The 24,088-nt window shown below is 42.0% G+C and overlaps 1 protein-coding gene across 5 annotated transcripts in view; it reads right to left on the bottom strand.

Annotated features, from left to right (window-relative positions):
* Positions 1-24,088, bottom strand: part of BIRC6 (baculoviral IAP repeat containing 6) — a 339,419-nt gene that overhangs the window by 103,178 nt on the left and 212,153 nt on the right. For all 5 annotated transcript variants that reach the window (XM_075924970.2, XM_089776902.1, XM_089776900.1 and 2 more), the window contains 4 exons: positions 21,928-22,228; positions 17,799-18,016; positions 14,593-14,757; positions 12,081-12,249 (listed from right to left, as the gene is read on the bottom strand). In XM_075924970.2, coding sequence (XP_075781085.1) covers positions 12,081-12,249; positions 14,593-14,757; positions 17,799-18,016; positions 21,928-22,228 — 853 coding nt within the window. The remainder of the gene's footprint in view (positions 1-12,080; positions 12,250-14,592; positions 14,758-17,798; positions 18,017-21,927; positions 22,229-24,088) is intronic.

Raw genomic sequence — 24,088 nt, 5'->3', positions numbered from 1 at the left:
GAAAAGCATGAACAATTTTCTATTTCTTACTAGCTGGATACTGACAGTTCTAAATTGTTTGCTATAAAGCAGTGGTCCCCAACCTTTCGTGGCTGTAGGGCGCCCAGGGGCGGGGCCACTCACGCACCACGTTTCTGGGGGTGGGAGCCGCCCACGCACACTGAGCCCAGGGCCAGCACCACACATGTGCCGCACGCCGGGACCAGCCCAGGTATTTTGGCAAGCACACATAAATGCCCCAGCGGGCACCATGGCACCCGTGGACACCACATTGGGGACCACTGCTATAAAGCCTCAAGATCATATTAAATAGGTTATTTTTGAGTTCTCATGTGCACTATACTGTACAGAGGAAGCCTTAACTCTTGCCCTAATGAGTCTGCTCTCTAAAGCATGGATCCCATACAGATCTTCAACTTTTTATACCACATATTTAATTGTTTTATGATTTAGGCCCAGTACTGCACATCTGCCTTACTTTAAACATGTGACCAGTCCCACTGAAATCTATGACAGTTGCACATGTTTCAAGGTACACATGTGTGTGAGTGTTTGAGGACTGGTTTTAATCTAAATTCAAATGTATAGAAATTTTCACATAAACACACATTTTCCTATTCTATAAAGAAAGCACCTTCGAAAACACTACATTTATAAGGCAGGAAACATGAACGCTACAAGAGACAGCACAATTAACTTTAGTTTTTATATAAAACAAGTGAGATTTTAATCACTTAGTAGTATTAAAAAAATACCCCTGAAAAATTACTACCCTCCAGGATAAAGGGAAACAAGGAAGTAATTGTGCCTCTGACAGTCACAAGTAAAATTTTTTTCCTTGGCTGTTCTGGGGCAATTTAGCTACATCTTATTCCTTAATCATGGCTATCTAAATTGCCAATCTGGTGCATTTAGATTATAGTACAAATAGTAGATTCTCTGTGGTGAGGGAGAAATGGAGCCCATGAACACCATATCAACAGTGAATTAGGTAAAGACTGCTGCATTTTTACTCCATATGATATTCTACAGTATTTATTTGTGAAGGATTGGGGTAGAAGACATTAAATTCTGGTTTCTTACTATTTCATAGTGGAACAACTGTAAAAAGATGTAAAAAAGTAATCAGAAATGAGACTGCACATGGGTGGCTACAACCAAGATAGTTAAAAGATTTAGGTGTCATCCATACGGCACAAGAAATCTTTCATGTCATGACATCATAGACAAACTACTGTAATATTTGGTCAAAAATAACTGGAATCCAGATTGTATGAAGAATATCAACCTACTGATGTTGATGTAAGAAACTGTAGCATAGATGGGGATCTTTTGAATATTTATATACTGTACATGTATATACATATTACAGAACTGATAAACTTTATTCATAAAGTTATCCTTGGGGTGAAGTTTGTCACGAAATTACTCAGGTCAAAGATGAATGTATTAATTTTGTTACGGATTCTTTGCATTAAGGAAATAGTTGAGAAGTTTTACCATGTTTGCACAATGCAAAATAAAATGCAGGGGGTAGCAGGATCTTGTTTTGATTCAGTAGTCAGTATTCTTTCCTTTCAAATACTATTGAACCAATGCACCAATACAACATTGACGCACTGTGCTGTCGGTTTTACATTTCAAGCAAGTCTATGTTGCCAAGACTCTGGCCATCTGTGATAAAGATCTGCCAGAACAATTTATAATACAGTAAACTTCCGATAATCCGGCACCTTTAGGACCCAGGGGGTGCCGGACTATCAGATATGCTGGACTATCAGAAGGGGGGGCTATGAGGGGTCTGGAGTGGGGTGGGAGGGGATGCCACCCCAGACCCTCATAGCCCCCCCTTACGATAGTCCGGCTCTGCCCCAGGCGTCCCTGATTCAGCCGCTGATGGTCAGTTTCACCAGTAGCTGAATCAGGGATGCCTGCAATAGAGAAGCTGGGATGCTGCCGGGTTGGTCCCGCAGCGCCGAGGGGTGGCGCTACGGCACCAACCCAGCAGCACTCCAGCTGCTCTTGGGGATGCCTGGGACAGAGCAGCTGGAGTGCTGCCGGGTTGGTCCTGTAGCGCTAAAGGACAGCGCTGCGGGACCAACCCGGCAGGACCCCAGCTGCTCTGCCCCAGGGGTCCCCGATTCAGCCGTTACCTTCTTCTAGTAACCACAAAGACAGAATACTGTAGCTTGTGATGCTATTGCCAGCCTTGATTACAAAGACAGACATAAGGGAGTTACTCACTTTGTGCAGTAATGACTGTTCTTCGAGGTGCGTCCCTCTATGGGTCTTAACGCAAGGCATAGGAACATCCTAGAGCACAACTTTTTGAGCAGTTGTCTGAGGGCCACACATGTGTGAAGGGAGCCTCGCGCTGTGCTCAGCTTGGTGCTTTGTGCGCGCAGCCTGCCCCCCCTTTAGTTCCTCTTCTCCATCCAACCAACTGGGACTCCAAACAGAGGGGAGGAAGGAAGGGTTGTGGAGCATCCATGGAGGGACACACCTTGAAAAACAGTTGTTATTGCACAAGGTGAATACTCCCTTTTCCTCTTTGGGTAATGTCTCTATGGGTGCGCCACACAAGGTGACTACCAAGCAGTATCTGATAGGATGGTGAGAATTGGAGTCACTGCTTAAAGGCTGCAGATAGAATGGCATAGTGCTAAGCAAAGGTATGGTCTGAGGACCAAGTGGCTGCCCTGTAAATGTCTTTAATTGCTACCTTGCTAAGAAAAGCAGTGGAAGCTGCAGCTGCACAAGTAGAATGCGCCCTTGATGGAACTGGCAAAGGTCTGTTGTGGAGGTAATGGCATCGTAGAACACAGGATGAAACCCATTTGGAAATACATTCTGTTGAGATAGGCACGCCCTTCAAGTGTGGTGCGATGGATATGAACAGGTGCAGAGATTTATGGAATGGTCGCATTTTGTCTATATAAAAAGCCAGAGCTCAGCAGATGTCAAGTGTGTGAAGCATAGCATACTTGGGGGATGTGTGGGCTTAGGAAAGAACACTGGTAGCACTATAGGTTCATTGATGTGGAAGGATGTGCATGATTTGGGTAAAAATGTTGGATGTGGATGTAAAGTGACTGTCCTTAGTGAAGATGGTATATGGTGGGTCTACCACAAGGGCCCCTATTTCAGTAACCCTCCTCGCAGAGGTCATGGCTGTGATAAATAGCACCTTCATTAGTAGAAAGTGAACTGGGCAAGTACCCAAGTATTCAAAAGGGGGCCTCATGCGACAGTCCAAGACCAGATTCAGATCCCTCATAGAGGCAGGAGCCCTAACAGGAGGAAAAAAGTTTTGGAGACCCTTCAAAAATCCTCTTGTTGTACAGTGTGCAAATACGGATGAGCCATCTATGCATTCATGAAGAGTCAATATTGCTGCAAGGTGTACCCTCACGGAGGAGTCTGACAGACCACCATTTTTAAGATGATGTAGATACTCAAGGATCTGGTGGAATGGTGTGAGGGTCCACGTGCAACAGGTGACACCAGGCCGAGAATCTTTTCCATTTTTGTGGGTAGGTAACCCTGATGGATGGCCTACTGCTTTGTAGAAGGATTGCTTTTACTCGTTCTGAGCATAGGGACTCCATACCCTGGAACCAGACATGAGCCACGCATGTAGGTGAAGCGTGTGTGGTTGGGGGTGAAGTAGTTTGCTCCTTTCCTGAGATAGGATGTCATTACAGGATGGAAGACAATATGGTGTGGTTGTGGACATCACGTGCAAGAATGGGAACCAGGTTTGTCTGGCCCATGATGGCGCTATCAGTATGACTAGAGCTTTGTCAGTACGGACTTTGCATAAAACTCTGGGTATGAGCGGAATGGGTGGGAAGGCATAGTGAAGAGGTTTGTTCCAACAGATGAGGAATGCATTGACCCGAGATCCTCTGCATAGTCCAGCTCTCAAACAGAATCGGGGGCACTTGGTATTGTTGGGAGTCGCAAGAAGGTCTATGGTTTGGATTCCCCATCAGCGAAAGATGGATGTGAATATCGCAGGATGTAACTCCCATTTGTGGTCGGAATTGAAATCGCGAATCAGAGCGTCTGCCCAAACATTGTTTATTCTAGGTAAGTGTGAGCCTTTAGGGTGATACTGTGGCAGATGCATCAGTTCCAGAGGCGGATCACCTCAGCACAGAGTGACAGGGAACGAGTTGTACTTACATGTTCTTCATCATCTTATCAAAAAAAATCACTTTCATCAGGAACACGTGACCTTTTACCATAAAGAGTTTATAGAGCCACTTAATCTGGAATGAACCTGAGAGAACATATGTAGACCTCAGGAAAGCTTAAGATGAATTTCTTGTTGTAAGTTGTCATTAAATCAATATCACATGCAGCTTAATATGAAGCTATTTCACAAAAAGAGCTGCCTATTAAGTTCTGCCATAAAGAGACTTTACAGGCAAGGCACATTCTGTACTTGCAGCTAACTATTTAAGATGAGTCTACAAATATGATTAAACTACCGTTATCACCAAAATACTGAAAGACTAGCCTCTCAGGCTTGCCAGCTGCGTGGTTCAGCGCGCTGCGCAGCTGTGCCGGTTTGTAATCTACTCGTCATGGGCAAGTAGATTACATTAATTGTCAAGCCTTGATCCCAACAGTAGTTGCATTCTATATAATACTTAGTTGTAGAGGGCACATTAACAACCTCTATATTTTCCATTATGATTCAACCCTCTCAATCATTCCTCCCTTCCCCCTTTATACAGTTTATTCCCAGAGGGACATGGAAACTCTGGAACATTTTATCAGTTCTATTCATACAATGCCCAACTCTACAGAATAAGGCTTCTTACTCTGCTGAGATGTAAAACCAAGTCTGGATGTAACCAAGATCTCTAACCGGGTAGATGCAAGTCTCTCATATTAAAATTTGGCAGGTTATTTCTGATGGGCAGTGAAGTTCGCTACACAATTGTCTTGTCTGCAAAATGTGGCTACTCAAATATACAATGCATTAACTGTATTATGCACGCTCCTCTACTCACATGTCCACAAGGAGTAACAGTCTACTGGTACTTCCTACTAGAGTAATGCACATTTTAAGTTAAGTGCTAGTGTTTGCGTTGAACAGACTATGGGGTTAAAGCCCTGCTGATGGAGTGTGTGGTAAGAGGGTGTAACAAGTTACACAAAATCTGTCTTTTAAAAAACCTTAGAGAAGTACTTACAAGGTATACATAAAAAATGTTAATACTGCAAATTCAAACACACACACACACACACACACTTGGAAACACCAGATTCAAGGACTCTCACGAAACTTTAATCCTGACTCCTAGTGCACAATCATATTGGGACAATGTCCAATTCATTTTTTCCACAAGACACCAGCTTCATTCAGTAGATCGAATGGATTGTGTTCAGCACCTTTTGCAGTAAGGTAGTATGGTCATGAGGAATATGTTTGGATTGAGAGACAAAAGGACCTAAGTGAGTTTTAATACTGACTCTCCCACAGTGTGGCCTTGAACAAATTACAGACTTTAGATCTCTTAGGTAAGCGAATGCTTTAAATATACAGAGTTGTACAAAGTAATAAATATTCTGAAAAAGTAAGGTTCTTCATGTTTTGAATTGGATGCCCAAACAAACACTCATGCACACAAGATTAGTGGAACCTTGTAAATTCTCCATCTCTGAAAAAACAGACGCATTGCAAAGATACCAAGATCAGCATCACAGAAAAGCCCATAAGGAAATTACAAGTTCCGAGGCCTTCACTGAATATGGAACATGTGCCTTAAGTGAGGTATGGAGCCACATACTGGAGGAAAAAAATATTGAACAGCATCATTTCTTGAGTACTGTACATCCTAGAAAATACATAAGGCAGAGGTAGTATAGCATTTTTCTATATTTAAAGACTATCATAATGCATATACACAAGGTTGCCTAGGCCAGTGGTTCCCAGTCAGGTTCTAGGGCCCCAGCGGGCAGGGGCACAATCTGGTTTCAGGTTGTTCAACAAGGAGGGTCAGCATTAGACTTGTTGGGGTTAAAGGTAGAAAGCTGAAGACAAAATGTACGGGGCTGAAGTCCGGTGTCCCGAGCCCCACTATCCAGGGCTGAAGCTGAAGCCTCAGCACAGAGATGGGGAAACTATGGACCATGAGCCGTATCCGACATGCAGCCTGCCTTGATACAGATTGCGAAGCTTGGGGCTCACTTCACCCTCTTCCACAGTGGTGAGAGCCCGCACTGGTGCTCCAGCCACACATGGAGAGCTGTGGATGGAGTGCCAGCTCACTCACATGGATAGGGCGGGGGCAGCCTCAGAGACCCCATCAAAGGAAGCCATGGGCTGGATTGGGGCTGTGTGCTCTGTCTAGCAGGGGGAAGGAAGAATTTCTGCATGCTGCAGGGAACAACTTCTTGCAGTGTGCAGACCATGGGGTGCCACCTGTCCCGCACCCCCTCAGTAACTGCACTACATAGGCATCCTCATCCTCTGCCCCCTCCTGCCAAGACCCAACCATTCTACTACATCCTCCCTGCCAGCCCCCTGCATCCCACCCTTCCCTGTATCCTCCCTGCCTCAGACCCTCAGTGTGCTGCTGCACCCTCTTTCTCTGTTCCAGATTCCTTGTGAATTTTCAATATATGGTAGCAACTTGTGGATTGGTCATATATTTATATTTTCACCTCCTTCCATGAAAAAGAACCATCTCTCTGTTACTTTGGCCACTAATTGTTAATTTTAAAATTCCCACCTGAAATATATTGTTCAGCCACTGGATATGCAAAACTGCCAATAACTCAGCAACAGAACATATACTTAATTTCTTTAAAGATTTTCCCACCAAAACCTTCCACTCCCTCAAAGTTACGGAACGTAGGTCAATAAACTAGAGTTGCTATTCTTCTAGCTCCAAGAGCCACACCACTTTCATTTTTTCCTATCTGTACCTCATTGCTCCTCCCTCTATTCAAATAACAGCACTGTCTCTGTTTTCGTAAGGGAGAACGCAACCACAACTTCAGAAGCTACTTCACATTTATCTAAAATCTTGAATAAGGAGCTTCTGCCCTTTACATGGTGTGGGACTTGCACAGGGCTTGGCCTCCCTGAATGACAATGTTGCTCAGTGCCAAGCAGCTGCCCAGCCCAGAAAAAGAAGTCATCTTATGGCGCTGAGAGTCTCTTTCTACTACAGGCAGTCCCCGGGTTACGTACAAGATAGGGACTGGTGGTTTGTTCTTAAGTTGAATCTGTATGTAAGTCAGAACTGGCATCCAGATTCAGCCGCTGCTGAAACTGATCAGCATACATATTCCTGCGCCTCCAGAAATATAATCTATGCTATCATGTGCAGAAAGTGTCCTTCTGCTATGTACATTGGACAAACGTCTCAGACACTTCGCCAAAGAATCAATGCCCACAAAACAGACATTAGACAGGATCACAAAGAAAAAACAGTTGCTTGTCATTTCAACCAGAAAGGACACAGTCTCAATGACCTGCTAACCTGCATCCTACTTCAGAAGACATTCAAATCTGCACTTGAAAGGGAATCCTCTGAACTGGCATTCATGCTAAAATTCGACACTCTCCGCACCGGACTTAACAAAGACCCCGGCTATCTTACACATTACAAAGATAGCTTCCCCAATTATCACCTCTAATTCTATTAACTCACAGACATTTCCCCTTCCCCACCTCTAATATAATTAACTCACTGGCATTCACCTTCCTTCCCCCTCCCCCCCCCCCGCCAAATCCCCCTTCTGTTCTGTAATGTGATTTGTCCTTTTCATGTGTGTTCATTTTTTTAAATTGTATCCTTTGGTATATATGGTTGTGACTATTTTCTTCCACTATTTGATCTGAGGAAGTGGGTCTGGCCCACGAAAGCTCATCATCTAATAAACCATCTTGTTAGTCTTTAAAGTGCTACATAGTCCTGTATTTTGTTTCAGCTGATTCCAGGAAGCCCGGGGAAAGGGCTTCCTGTAGTCAGCCACTGGTCAGTTTCAGCAGCGGCTGACTTGGGGACGCCTGGGGCAGAGCAGCTGGGTTGGTCCAGTAGCGCCCAGAGCGGCGCTACGGGACCAACCGGCAGCGCCCCAGCTGCTGTACCACAGGCGTCCGGAGCAAAGCCGCGGAGCATGGGGGCAGCGGGACAGCCCAGACGCGCCGTGGCTGTCCTGCTGCCCTCTGGCTCCTTGGCTTTGCTCTGCTTTGCTCCCCGTCTCCCTGGTCTGTAGATAATTTGAAACTATGCAAGAATTTAAACTGGAACAAAACAAAAAGGTAAAAAAATTAATTTCATAAGACTTAAGTAAATCTACTATAAAGGAGTAATAAAAATATGCTTTTAGACCAGGGAGACGGGGAGCAAAGCAGAGCAAAGCCAAGGAGCATGCGGGCAGCGGACAGCCCAGACGTGTCTGGGCTGTCCGCTGCCCACGTGTTCCGCATCTTTGCTCCCCGTCCCCCTGGTCTGCAGACCAGGGAGACAGGGAGCAAAGCAGAGCAAAGCCGCGGAGCACGCGGGAAGCTGACAGCCCAGACATGTCTGGGCTGTCCACTGCCCACATGCTCCGCCGCTTTGCTTCCTCTCCCTGGTCTGCTGGAGACGGGCCCCGTTCGTAACTGCAGATCCGACATAAGTCAGATCCGCGTAACTCGAAGACTGCCTGTATATTTTATTGGGTATTCTAAGGAGTTTGGAAACAGGTTGCAAGAGGTCATGTTAATATTTCATCCCATGAGGCATAAGACAGTTCTGCTGTGTGGCATTTAGTATGGTTAGCAATTTATAAAGTGAAAAGCCCTACTTGTATCAAACTTTTAATTATAATTTTTATTCAGGACAAAATTCATTTCCTACAGAGCTGCAAGAATTGAGACAGATTTTAAAAAATGGATGCCAAATGAAGACAACTCCTAAATATAGATTTAGGAGCCTAACTTTAGACATCTATTTTTGAAAATCTTGACCTGCATTACTAAATTCAAACTTCAAATAACTTCTGAAGAAATTCAAAAAACTTCTGAAGAAATTCAGAAAAACATCTAACATGAAATTTTTTACAGAATTAATTTACAGAAATAAGCCGTTTTTAAAAATAAGTCATTTATGGACAACATGGCCCATAGTCACAACTAACAAAATAACTTGTTCTCTCAAGTAAAACTAAATACAGTAAACTTCCAATAATCCAGCACATTTAGGACCCAGAGGGTGCCGGATTATCAAATATGCCGGACTATAGGGGGGGGGGGGCTATGAGGAGTCTGGGGTGGAGCGGGGGGGATGCGCCCCTCAGCGCTGCGGAACCAACCCGGCAGCACCCCAGCTGCTCTGCCTCAGACTTCCCCAAGTCAGCCACTGCTGAAACTGATCAGCAGCTGACTCCGGGAAGCCTGGGAAAGAGTCTGCTGTGCCCCGGGCTTCCCGGAGTCAGCTGCTAGTCAGTTTCAGCAGAGGCTGACTTGGGGAAGTCTGGGGCAGAGCAGCTTGGGTGCTGCCGGGTTGGTTCCGCAGCGCTGAGGGGTGGCGGTACGGGACCAACTCGGCAGCACCCCAGCTGCTCTGCCCCAGGTGTCCCCAAGTGAACCGGTGCTGAAACTGACCAGCAGCTGACTTGGAGAAGCAGGGGGCAGAGTAGCTCCAACTGTCCAGCTGCCCGGAGCACTTCCGGGTTCCTGATGGTGCCGGACCATCAGGAGTGCCAGACCATTGGATGCCGGACCACTGGAGTTTTACTGTAATTGTTTTCATGGAATATAGAACTATTCAGTGCCGTTTTAGACGAGAAAAAATTTAAATGAGCAAGGACTTGCATCAGCCATAGCGTACAGGCAGTCCCCGGGTTACGTACAAGATAGGGACTGTAGGTTTGTTCTTAAGTTGAATCTGTATGTAGGTCGGAACTGGCGTCCGGATTCAGCCGCTGCTGAAACTGATCAGTGGCTGACTCCAGGAAGCCCGGGGTAGGGGCTTCCTGTAGTCAGCCACTGGTCCGTTTCAGCAGCGGCTGACTTGGGGACGCCTGGGGCAGAGCAGCTGGGGTGCTGCTGGGTTGGTCCAGTAGCGCCGCCGCTCCTCGGCGCTACTGGACCAACCCAGCAGCACCCCAGCTGCTCTGCCCCAGGCGTCCTGATTCAGCCGCTGCTGAATCTGACCAGCAGTGGCTGAATCAGGACGCCTGGGGCAGAACAGCTGGGGTGCTGCCGGGTTGGTCCAGTAGCGCCCAGAGCGGCGCTACGGGACCAACTGGCAGCGCCCCAGATGCTGTACCACAGGCATCCGGAACAAAGCCATGGAGCACGGGGGCAGCGGGACAGCCCAGACGCGCCGTGGCTGTTCTGCTGCCCTCGGGCTCCGTGGCTTTGCTCTGCTTTGTTCCCCGTCCCCCTGGTCTGCAGACCAGGGGGACGGGGGCAAAGCGGCGGAACACGTGGGCAGCGGACAGGGCTGTCCGCTGCCCACGCGCTCCGAGGCTTGGCTCTGCTTTGCCCCCCCCCGTCCCCCTGGTCTGCAGACCAAGGGGATGGGGGAGAGGGGGCAAAGCAGAGCCAAGCCGCGGAGCGCGCTGCCAGCTGCCAGCCCAGACGCGTCTGGGCTGTCAGCTGACCGCGCGCTCTGCGGCTTGGCTCTGCTTTGCCCCCTCTCCCCCATCCCCTTGGTCTGCAGACTGGGGGTGGGGGGGGGGGGGGGCCAAAGCAGAGCCAAGCCTCGGAGCGCGTGGGCAGCGGACAGCCCTGTCCGCTGCCCACGTGTTCCGCCGCTTTGCTTCCTCTCCCTGGTCTGCTGGGGACCAGGGAGAGGAACGGCCCCGTTCGTAACTGCGGATCCGACATAAGTCGGATCCGCGTAACTCGGGGACTGCCTGTACTCTGATTTATCTTAAACTCGAGCTGCAAGCTTACAAATATTTGACCAGAGTATTCTTGAAAATGAGGTAATACTATAGCGATGTGCCAAATACTCTAAAACATCAAAAGAAACATTCTTCACATTGTTAAAATTTTTTGTTGATTGAGGTTTCCTGAGACTTCCTTGATCTGCTTCAACCCAAAAATAATGCAATGCCCCACGTTCTGCAGAGCAGTAACAGCGCCAACTCAACAGTCTATATTTCATTGTATATATGCATGGCTATGAAAAAAGCAATTTTAAAAGTTAACTCCGATAACAAATGATTTGTCTTATGCCTCAACGAATGAAATAGTATACACCTGCAACCCGTTTCCATACTGCAGTGGTAATCCATGACATCTATGAAGGATCATCTAGTTTAACTTGAGGAGAACGAAACTAAAATTTTTTAAAAGGTACAAAATCATTCCTGGCTGAATACCTACTCCCACCTTCTCCTTTAGAGTTCAGAAGTAATGGTAGGGCTCACTCATTTTAACAAAATGTACGTTATCTTTAAGCAGGATTTCTTGCTTACAATGCTAACAACTGGCATGTGCATGCACACTAATGCTAAGTCAACTGAAGATTTCTCATTAACACCACACACTTCTGACAGAAAGATCATCAACTAAAGACCCAATAACCACACTCCTACTTATGCCTTTGGTTAGCAGCTCGAGATGGCATAGCAGGCATGAGTAAACCAACAGAAACTGCTATAGAACACTTTACACTCCCAGCAGTGCAGAGCACATGCCCACATCCCTCATCTTGAAGAATAGGATACAAAAATTATCACCTGGAAAAATCACACATATAAATCTGTAAACAATTTAATGTTAAGTATTTCTGGCTTTTTAAAAAAGGGATAATTTGAAACTATGCAAGAATTTAAACTGGTACAAAACAAAAAGGTGAAAAAATTAATTTCAGAAGACTTAAGTAAATCTACTATAAAGGAGTAATAAAAATATGCTTTTCCACTTTTTAAAAAAAATGTCAGAAGTAACCGATGGAAATTTGCAGGGATTTTTTTTTCAGTAGCATGAGATTCACTTACAAATGACTTTTTACATTTTCCATGAGATAGTCAATAGCAGCGCTGCTTCTCCACCAGGCTTATTTCAGGGAAAGAAGTGCAATATACTTTTAAAAAAAACAGGAGCACTTTACCTGAATCATTACGGAGGTATGACGACATTGCTGGAATGAGACAAGATTGACTGAGCAGCTCTAACAGAACTGATGGAAGGGCATTGCTGTTTTGTCCTCTGCCCTCATGGCTAGTCTGGGTCTCTCCATTTGATATGCTCCCTGCAGGATTTATGTAACTAGCAAGTACCTGAAATTTTAAAATATATTGAGACACTTAGTCAAAATCTGATGCATCTTAGAGGAAAGACCTCAAATTGTCCATATCTACTTAATGACTGCCTTTTAATTTGCAAAATTATGCAAAAAAAATACACTGTCAAAGATGATTTAGATAGAATCCTATACAGAAATTACTAGATCACAGTTTAATACTATTTTTGCAAAACTAAAAATATAAACAACTTTAAATAAAGCCACTTCAAATTATTATACAAGTAAAAGTTGGCATTTAAAAAAAACAATTGAAAGCATTAAAGCATATCTTTTAAATGTGCCATTGGGAGAGTTCTGACATTCCTAACAGAATAGCTACCTTCTAAATACATCCTATCTCAACTTTAATCCCATGATAAATCCAATTTGTAAATCATATGGAAAAGTGATGACAGTAGAGTAGATATCTGATCTCTCATTAGTAAGATGCACAACTTGTTGGATCTTTGATGGTAAAGTAACAAGAGAATACCTTTATCTAGCCAATAGATTACAACTTTTACTTTTAAATATAGACCTCACCAGTTATCCATGCTTCCCTCATTTCTGATGAGATTACTCCCTGCATGGGTCTACATCTGAAGACTGCCACTGATCTTTACTTTGTGAATAATTCAGTTATCTTCTACCTTGTCTGTGTAGGGAACTGTCTTGCAGGGTGCATGAAGCTTGTGTTCTATCACCTATCATGATTTTAACTAGTTTTCTGGAAACTATTGTTTTACCTGTTACATTTGATATGGCTCAGGGCTGAGCAAGTTAAAAAAATGCCTCTCCTCTGTGCTCTCTCAGCAGTTAAGATTAGCTTAGCCAGTGATTTTCAAACTTTTCCCTCATGACCCAGTTGAAGAAAATGGTTGATACTCATGACCCAGCATAATTTAAACTAGAGTGTGGGCTCTAGGGTGGGGCTAAGGATGTGAGCTTAATTTTATTTCAGATAATGATAGATAAAATGTAAATGTCTCAAATTTAGTGGTACACTGAACAAACCCAGAGAAGAGAGATATGCCTGGTGAAAATGGAGCTCTCTGAGACTAGTAATATAGGTCTGAAAACTGCCTTCTTGGAAAATTTTGGATAACAAGAATAGACTTAAAAATTACCACCTTGCTAGTGGGAAAAGAGGGAAATCATGATGAAGCTTATTTGGCAAACTAGATTAAATTAATCTAAACCTCGTCTCCTAAGCCTGCTTCTCTGATGAACTGCCATTGCCTTTGTTTTTGCCTGGATGCAAACAGGTCTACATGGGAGTGTAAAAGAACCACATAAATCTGCTAGAATATTCTTGGTTCAGTGAACCTTCAGAGCTGTCCATCTGCTGATAGCTAAACATGTCCACTTCTGTGTTCTGCTCCTTTTTTTTTATGTATTACCATGATAGAAGTTATAACTTATAGGTGATCTTCCTCCAGGGGAAAACAAAAACCTTAATTGTTCATCATTTAAACTTCAGCTTCTTGTGAGCTCATACTAATTTGTGTTTGACACCCTGTACTTGGATGAACAAGGAAGTGCTCTATACCAGTGGTCCCCAACCTTTCGTGGCTGCCGGGTGTCTGGGGGCGGGGCCACTCACACGCCTGGCGTCCAGGGGCGGGACCGCTCACGCACCCCACACCTAGTGGCAGGGCTGCCCACGCGCCCGGGGCTGGCACCATGCATGACCACTGCTCTATACTCTCATGTGATCCTGAAAGTCCTAAAGCACCAAACTCAATCTATAAAAGACAATGCTATTGCAACCTTCCTGAGCTTGATAAAGTAGCTTGTATATTTAGAGAACGTAGAAAAATACTCCCCAATCCTGAAAGGCTGGCATAAACTCTTAATTTTGGTGGCCAGGAACAAATACCTCCCCATATCCTATAACCACAGGGACATCCACTTTTGCTACAAAGCTATTATGCACATCAAGCTTACAACCTCCTGTTTTCAGTAGCTTAGCTTGCAAATATCTAACAAAACAGCTGCACAATTTATTACTTGAGGTCACAGGTGTATTGCGTCCAACTTTAAGCAAACAGTTTATTGGAATTTTCTACTCCATATGGTTCAGTCCTACATTTTCAAACGTTCTCAACTTTATTACCACCACATGCATGAATGCTTATATGCAGGGCTTGACAAACCCCAGCGAGAGCTACTCACTAGCCCCGCACTGCGCATGCACCAGACTGGCACCGCACCAGACTGGCACCGGTGAATGGGGTACACTGAGCGACTGGCTGAAATCTACTCGCCACAGGTGAGTAGATTCAGCAGTTTGTTGAGCCCTGCTTATATGGGTCAATCACACTTTACCATTTCATACCTGCAAAAGACAGGTGACATGCTCTTCTTCCAGCCTTTGTTTAGTCAAAGCTTGTTCTACATCCCATCCAGAAGCAGTGGAGCCAGTTCCAAAGCCAGTACCCTTAGCCCAGTATAGTTGCTGTTCTTCTGTTGATGCACTGTTATGTGTGTTCGACACTTGAGGCTAATAAAAACAAAGTGATTCTATATCATGTTGTCCAGGTCCTATCAAATTCCTCCTGTCCTTCAGGAAAGGACCCTTTTTGTTTTGTTTCTTTTTTTTTTTTTAAACTTATTAAAACACAACTCAGGGACATCCACTGGAATTCAACACCCAGGACAGAAAAGTCTCTGCAATGAAGGTAGATTTCTAGTACAGAACCAGGACTATAAATTATCCCATGTAATTTTCAGTTTGCATGGGAAAGTAAATCGTTTTTCTGCTCACTATAACCTCATTGGCAATAATATTTTACAATATTCACTAATGAAGGCTAATTAGGATCATGTTAAATGACAAAGCTCTACAACCAGCACTAAAATCTAGTCAAGTTTAATCAAAATTATAATCAGATATATTTGAACTAAAGATAAAATGTCATTTCAAAACCTTTCTGCAGCCTACTGAAACTTGTATTATGAAACTACACAGTTTAACTGTGAATAAATTTGCTAAACAGAAGAGTGGAATTGTTAAGGTGTAAGCATACAAATCAGGAGAAACGGTATATGTCAACTTGGCCACAGAATTCATATGCGGCCAAAGTCATTTAAACTCAATGGTATCTTAGTTTCTACTCCAGTAAAATGGGTATAATACTCCCTGGCTTTAGAGTGTCATGAACCCCACTTCACTATTTTTTTTTAGATGTTCAGATTACTTACTTTTATAGTGCTCACTACTGCATTTAAATTATAACACACATTTAATTGCAAAATAGCATTAAGATTAGTAAACTGTTTTAATATGTGCAAAATATTCTGGTGACTGTGTTAAATATAAAAGATAGCTGCCAGATCTTAGATGAATCATCATATATAACAGATAAGCATGCTGAAAAAAAATTCCCAACTGGAATTGGAAAGTTATGCACTGAAACATGTATTTAGCACCTAAATACGTGACCTGCTTTTCAGAAATACTGAGCACCCAGAGGTTCCATTAGAATTACTGAGAGCTTTGAAAATGAGTACTTTAGAAAAGCAGGTCACCTATTTATGTGCCTAATGTCAGGCATCCCAGACAGAAAATTCTGGCCTGCACCAAAAACTGGAGATGACTTAATTTTCTCTTCTGATCTTCACTTTCTGTTTTGTTTCAAATATAGCAAAGAGAATGAGGAAATAAAGCTGTTAATACTATACGTTATAAAAAGCAAATACCACTGATGCATGTAACTTTAAAATATATAAACAGTGAGTTAAAAATTAAGAAAATTTTGAATTAGAAAAAAAAGATTCCAATACAAATATATCTACCTGGCATCTTAGAAATCTTTTTACTGCCAGTAAAGAAGTTTTAACATTTTAAATTATAGCATTGTTATATTGTAAGAGTATATTATTATGGCCTTTGCAGTAACTTATTGACAAAGCTTTGCTTTCATGGTTTTAGTTTTAAATTGGAACCTACTTGCTAGTGAAACTACAATGTGCTCAATCTCTGAGACTGGTTACTGTGTGTATATGCTGTCTCACTGGATTTGAAGAGAGCTACCATGAGGACTTCAGCACTTCTGGGGAATCCCCACCTCAAGAATACTGGCCTCAGTACAGGCTTGGTGAGTCATTTTTTTAACATTAACTTTCCTATCACAGGGAGGAGGGAGACCGCAAACAGCCTGTCACCTGTGTAAGGGCACCTGCTCCTATAGACAGTGAAACCACTTCACTGGTGAAACAGAGGACTATAGTTTCACATTTTGGTGATTTGCAAGGGAGGCTTACTTTCAGGTGCCTGAATTGCTTAGTCATTAGTTAAAAGATTTTCTAATTCACACACAATTCAGATTTGTTGGTTGGTTAACAGCTCAGCCAATCCTGCTGAGACACTCTGGGTATCCTGGGTGTGTACTGCTCTGAGTTGATAAAACATTCTTTTCTGCCCAGAACAATTTCCTTGCTTCTGAGAGAAGCTGTGAGATTCTGATTTTGCCAATTTTTGGAAACGTGACTACGGTGGTGGGATCAGACTGAATCAAAACACGCTTGCTTCTAATGCAGTGATCTTAAAAGCTTTGTAGCACATTCATTTCTGTGAATTCTAGGACACTGATAATTTCCCTTTTCCATGTGGCAGTCTTTCCATCTGGCGGTCCTGTTTTCCATGTGTGCTCCCCACCCACCAAGACACCCATTTGTTACAAATGTGGAAGCTGCAACAGTTAAACTTTCAACATACTTTTGTGTTCTCAACACCATGATTTGAGTCTCTTTAGCCTCTATTTGCCAGAAGATTGAAGAGGATGACAAAAGGAGGACCACTTGATTATTCTGTTCTGTTCATGCCCCTCTGAAGCACATGGCATTGGCCACTATCAGAAGATAGGATTTTGGGCCAGCCAGACCATTAATCTGACCCAGTTTAGCCATTCTTGTGTTCAGTTCACTAACATCCAGAGGGGAAAAAAATTCTGTCCAGTCAGAATGCAAAATCATGTACTATTACTATCTGGAAAGAGGGTTTTGAACCCTATAAAGTAATTTTTGGAGAATCTGTTTACTGAGCTGCTGCTCTGGATGGAAGTTTGATCAAAATGTTACCTAAAATGGGGTATGAGGAACTTTTGGACCAGAGCCCTGTTAGAATCCTTACTAGCATCACGATGCCAACCCTAGTAGCTGAAGATGAATCAGAAAGTTAGGGTCTGATGCTCAAAGTGCAAGGTTTGAGCACACATTTCAGGAAGTTACCATGACAAGAACATATGGTAATGTGGAGATAAACATCTGCCAGTCCAACACATATGGAAGTGTCTTGAATACAGAACAACTATGGTTGACGCTAGGGTTACTAACCAGAATTTTACTTTCCTCAGTCATTTGTTTAGTCACTTCACATCAAGGATCACTTTGATACTTCCTGTATATTTTGGATTATAAAGAATATGAAGTATACACCCATGTAAATTTATTCTGAGGGAACTGGTCTACTACTCTCAGATCCAAGAGAAGAGCTTATTGTTGCTATGTCAGTCACTAGATGAAAGCTAAGTTTACGCTTACCTCTGACTGGTTGGGACTAGAGTTGGGCACTCTTGGGGCATGGTGACTCAGAGCAGATAGACAAGCAAGGATAAGATGCACTGCCCCTATTTCCAGTGCCATCCGCCTAAGCAGTACTCCATCATCAGTAGTCAATGGTGTAGTGCTGAACAAACTGCGCAGCACATGAAATGGAAGGGTTGGAAGCACATTAGCCGATGGGGACTGCAGGATATGGCCTAGGTTGAGAAAATATAAAAACATTAAATATTACCTTTTAGAAGTTCAGCACATAATGTTCATCTTTACAATGATTTATTGCACATATCCAGCTACGTTTCTGAAAAACAATAAATCTTTAGAAGAATATATTATTTTATTCTGAGCTTTTTAGGAAAACTGGTGGGAAAGATAGGCAAGAGGCAAATTGGTTTCCTTTATGATGTAGGCAAAGACCAATAAATGCATATAAGTTGTGATTTAAAAATAAGATTTAAACCCTCATTTCCGAAGGTTCGTTAACAATGCTCATTGCACTAAATCACAGAGTTGGTCATATTTTTGAAAGCATGGGATACTTCCACACCACTCAATTAGCCACATTAGCACTGGTACTACAATTAATAGGTACTTTTTTACCCTCCTCTATTCTTTTTCTGTTACAAATTGTGAGCGTCCCCCTTTTTTCTTCACTCTATCTGAGGAAGAAGATTTTGTCCACAATGATACAATATATTTTTGTTAGTCTCTAAGGTGCTACAGGACTGCTCATTTTAAAATGTACGGACTAACACGGCTTCGTGTTACAAACTGTAATGGTATTCATGAGATGATTATACAATTAAATTGTAGCAGTTCAATACATTTTCGTTACAGGATTTTAAAATTATGTTTTAACTTGATAGAGTAATGGAGGATGAAGAGGATAATTGTTTGTAAAATTATAGTATAACAATACTCTTGCCTGTTAATACAATGTACATAGTTAAAACTGCCCTATTTATGTACTCTTCTGCCCTATTTGACTCAAAATATTTCAAAAGAAAAAAGCGCACACACTGTTTACAAGAATGAGGGAGACATTGCTCAATTCTTGAAAATATTTTAAATATCTAACTGTTCGATAACTTTTTCTACATAAGTAACTGGTAACTATTTGTTAATATGTTAGATTTATTGACAGGAAAGTGATTCTCTTGAGATTTTTGCTTAAAAAAAATCACAGAATATACAAACTTACCAAAATACAGAAGTACTTTTAGGAACAAAGCAGACTACTGTATAAAAGAAAATCTTATTATCCCATGAGTGCAAGAAGTCCCATGACTAGTGTCTATTTTTCTTGTCACGTAAAGTACTTATTCTCATTTTCTATAGGCTGTCAAAACTGCATGGGAGTAAGACCTGAGTGAACATCAATATACGATTTGCCTCTGAGGTGTGTTTTTTTTCCATGGTAATTATTTTGGGCCATATCATGGATTTGCAGATCTAGATCTTCACACTATGTAAAAGAAGCATGCTAGGGATGAGATTCAGATGGTCCTCCAGACAGCATACTACCCAAATCTGAAGGAAAATACCCAGACATGAAATTTCATGTGTTATTTAGCTTACTTTGTCTCCCATAGTATGTATCATGTAACAGCAAAAACATAAAACTAAGAGAAAAACAAAAGCCAACGTTCGTGGGACCAGCTGAACAACTTGAGAAGTTTATTGCTTCTGTCCCCTTTTGGTTTTTGCAGCAGTTCTAAATGTGGAAATATGTGCTATGAAGCAAAGGTATCCCCCTTAGGGCACTTAGCCAATTTAGAATGTAGGAACAGGCTCTTTTTCAATACTAGAGATATATAGGGGCCTAACCTTCACAAAGGGATAAAGCCTGGTTAATTAAACATGAAAGAACCATGTCTCCCTCAGAAAAAAAGGCCGCTAGGGTATCTGAACTGAGTGAGAAATTTGTTTGTTTTTATCTGGCTACCACTGGATTCAGGAGATCCAGAAAAACATTCGTTACATCTTCTATTAAAGATCTTAAAGTCAATTTTATTAGCCTTGCCCACATCCATTGTTTGTGTTACCAAACAAAATAGAACACAAACCTCACTGGTTTGGCCCTACACAAAATTCATAGAGTTTAAGGCCAGAATGGTCTAAAGGTATAATAATGATTATTATTAGACCTTTAAATCATCTAGTCTGACAGCCTGTGTATTACAGGCCCTTAAATTTTACTCAGTTTACCCTGTGTTGAACCCCATAATTTGTGTTGGGCTAAAGCATACATCTTTCAGAAGGCACCCAGTCTTGCTATACAGACGTAGCTAATAAGATTGAGAATTTACCATTTCCATTGATAGTATGTTCCAATGGTTAATCACACTCAATCTTAAAATGTTAGAAGTGTGTGCCTTATCTCCAATTTGAATGCATCAAGCCACTGGGTTTCCAGCCACTGGGTCTTATTATGCAGGTCTCACCCAGACTGAAAGCCGTACCCATTACCCAGTATTAGTACCCAGTATTTTCTCCCTGTGAAGGTATTTATACATTGTAATTGAAACATCTCTCAATCTTCTTTTGGATAAGTTAAAGAAATGTAATTATCTAACTCTAAGGCATATTCTCCTGGCCTTGAATCATTTTTGTGTGTCTTCTGCATCCTCTTTGATATTTCAACATCTTTTTCAAAGTGTGGACACCAGAGCTACCTACAGTATTCCAATATTGGTCTATCCAATTTTTAATATATGTTTTAGAAATGTCCATCTGTCTATTCGTGAGTTTGTTTGTTCAACAACTGCATACTGAACCCTCATCCGTCAGCCCCACCACAGAATGACATAAATGAAAAACTAAAATTAACTGAGTTAAGGACTTGAACAATGCCAAGTAAATCTAGTACTGAAAGAAAAGTAAATATTGCTTCCTTTTCCTATTTTCTCTTCTTCTGTTTAGATGCGACACGTAAGGGGGTGGTGGTATGTGTGACATGCTCTCCTAGATTTATCACGTGCCCCCTACATTTTAATTGCTGAAGCCAGGTGCCCTCACATTTCCTCCTTTCCCTGCCCCTCTCCCTACCAGGCAGAGATCACCCCTGTCCCCATTTTACATGCAATAATTGCATTAGTTCTTTATGCTACAGAAATACACTGGGAGCTCATGCTGAGCTGCTTGTCCATTATAACCCTGAATTCTTCTCATAAGCACTGCTCTTCCGGATACAGTCCTGTACAGTCTGTATTTATGACAAGCATTCCTTGCTCCTAGACACATAACTCTGCAATTGGCTGCATCAAAAAAGCATTTTTTTAAATGCGCCCAGTTACCAAGTTCTCCAGATTGCTCCAAGTGAACTGCCTTCTTCATTTCTGCCAATCTTTGTGACATCTACAAAGTTTAACTAGCAGTTAATTTAAATTTATTACCAGACACGGAAGAAAATGTTGAGTAGTGTCGAAGCAAAAACACTCCTCTCTATTTAGGCAGCTAACAAACAGCTTTATTAATTAATAAAGCACAGCATGAGCCAAACGTGGTCCCAGCAAAACCAGGCCCACTAAGGTTGGCTAATACAATCAATCCAACTATCTTCATACCCTTAGCCAAACAGTCCGACGTCAGGGCATCCAATTACAGAAATCCTCAATTAAACTTGGAAAAACAAAGCTTTATCAGCAAGATGGCGGACAGGTACAAGGGAGTACATCTCCTGTCCCAAACAGCCCAATTAACACATACCAATAGCCCATCCTGTAGGCCTCTTCTCACGGGGTGACAGAAAGTTCACTCTGGTCTACGTGCTTGAGAGAAAAGCTGAAATGGTTTCTGTTATACAAGACGGCTTTTAGCTAAATATGAAATGGTTTCTACAGTAGCATTGGGCCTAGTACTTGGCCTCATGGAACCCCACTAGAAACACCCTCATTCAGTGATGATTCCCTATGACAACTACTTTAAAATCTGTCAGTCAGCTTTCAATTTTCCTTTATGATCCAGGATGTGGATAAGATTGATTTCTTCACAAACTACACAAAACAATTTCAATCTCCTTCTGAACCATTGCATTGTAAAATACACTTAAATGTAAGTTAAAACAATTTAGCAATTTTTTACAAATAAATGTAGTAGTTACAGTACATACTTCCTTCGCCATCATCTGTAACTCCTAACACCAATCTAAGCAGACACTGGGCATGTTTCCTCTCTTTTAACAGCACCTCTGCATAGCCAGGGAGACGAAGAAACAATCCAAAGGCAGCCAAAGAATGAGCTGGTATGGGAGACATAGTTTGCACTGTTGATTTAATTGGTGGAGGCTCTGCAGCAATGGTTTCCGGGGCTTCATAAACAAGTTCTCCTGATTGCTCAATGGTAACCCATTCAAACTGATCACTGTCCTTCTGCTTTTCTTGTGTAGTGGATGCAACTACTGGAGCACTCACCTTCAAATCAACAAAAAAAGTCAAGTCTTTGGAAGAGTCAACCCTTTAGAGTCAATTCTTGCAATACACAAACTCATTACAGTTAGAATTAAGGTTGAAGGAATATACTAACTTTTTATATACAATACATGCATGAAAACATGCCAAAATAAAAATACACTGACCCTGTCCCAGATAAAACAGATCCAACTTAATGCAGAAATAGAAAATGTTTGTTACATTTAATTTTTTAAAAAAAATCATATGTAGGTAAAATAAAACTGCATTTAGCATTTATTTTAAAAATACTGAGAACTCTGTATATGCACATTAGTCTTAGATTATAGATGGTCAATTTAATTCAGAATCATAAAATATACTCCTAACAAAGGAAATGAAACTTATTTAACTAGCATATTTAATTGCTCTCAGCTACATACCCAAAAACTAGAAAAAAGCTGTTAAAACTAATACTAAAATAAAAAAGCCCTTTGCTTGTCAGTCTTTGAATGTTTTTTAAATCTGCCAAGCTGACTGCTTTTAGGATCCTGATGCTGTGTGTGTGACATTAGTCTTTAAGAGATTTTTATCATGTCCTGATCTTGCACAGTCAACTACGGGGCAGACACTTGCGCCCACAAGACAGACCCATTTGGAGAGGAATACTAGTTTGGGTCAGCACATGTATTTATGACAATGCTGTTTCATAGTTTATTGAGCTCACCCTGACATCTTGTACAAGTATAATCAGATCACCGTAAGCATGACGATGAAATGTAACGAAAAATTCAACAGTTCCTATTATTTGGATCAACTGATCTGATATAATTAAAGCCTTGTGTTTATATTTATGCTATGATTTGCTTACACGTACTATGCACTATGTGTTGTTTCCAAGTTACTTGTTTTGTAAAAATCCAGAACATTTAAATGGGAAAGACATAATTCTGTTAGACGGGACCTATGAACGTATATTTCTTCTCAACAATCCACAGAACTTGCTACCATAACAATTTATTGAAGAGAATCTATTCAAATACCAGTTCAAAAAACAGAATGAGTTGGTTTATTTCATGAAAACAAGACAATCACAAAACAATGTAGATTCCCCCCCTACCCCATTCCTTCCTTGTATTAAGACCAGGCCACAAGCCTGTCACATGTGGCAATAAATCAATATCTGCACAAACTAGACTGTCTCAATGGTATTAAAAAATTAGGGTTTCTTTTTAGCCATATACAGTACTCAAAAGAAATTTAACAATTGGGCAAGTAGGATACCGAAAGCAATCAATTAGCCACCTTTGAAAAGGCCCTACAAATTGCTGATCGCACCTAAAAGGAGATGCCAGCATTTTGCAGAATCAGGCCTTAGGAAGATGTAGCAAGCATATTTCAGAGCATCATTAGTATAGAATTCAGATATGTCAATGCACAAACTTAAATTGTCCAGACCACTAAGTGAGGGTACGTCTACACTACAACGTTAATTCGAACTAACTTAGTTCGAATTAGTTAATTCGAACTAACCCGTCTAGAACTAAAAACTAGTTCGAATTAGCGTTTTGCTAATTCGAACTAGCAAGTCCACATTGAGAGGACCCTGAACAGGGCTTAAGGATGGCCGGAAGCAGTGCTGAAACTGATCAGGCTGATTCCAGGAAGCTGGGGGCAGAGCAACTCTGCCTCTGGCTTCCTGTAGTCAGCCCCTGGTCAGTTTCAGTGGCAGCAGCTGAATCTGGAGCCAGTTCCGACTTACATACAAATTCAGCTTAAGAACAAACCTATAGTCCCTATCTTGTACGTAACCCGGGGACTGCCTGTATATAAATAACACCTGCCCTTTCAATAGAAAAAAAACCACACTCAGTGACTTTTCAC

This window comes from Pelodiscus sinensis, chromosome 3, assembly GCF_052426305.1.
Source record: "Pelodiscus sinensis isolate ZL-2025 chromosome 3, ASM5242630v1, whole genome shotgun sequence".
Taxonomy (NCBI): domain Eukaryota; kingdom Metazoa; phylum Chordata; order Testudines; family Trionychidae; genus Pelodiscus; species Pelodiscus sinensis.
The sequence above is the reverse complement of the archived record's forward strand: the minus strand, read 5'-3'. Positions and strand labels throughout refer to the sequence as shown.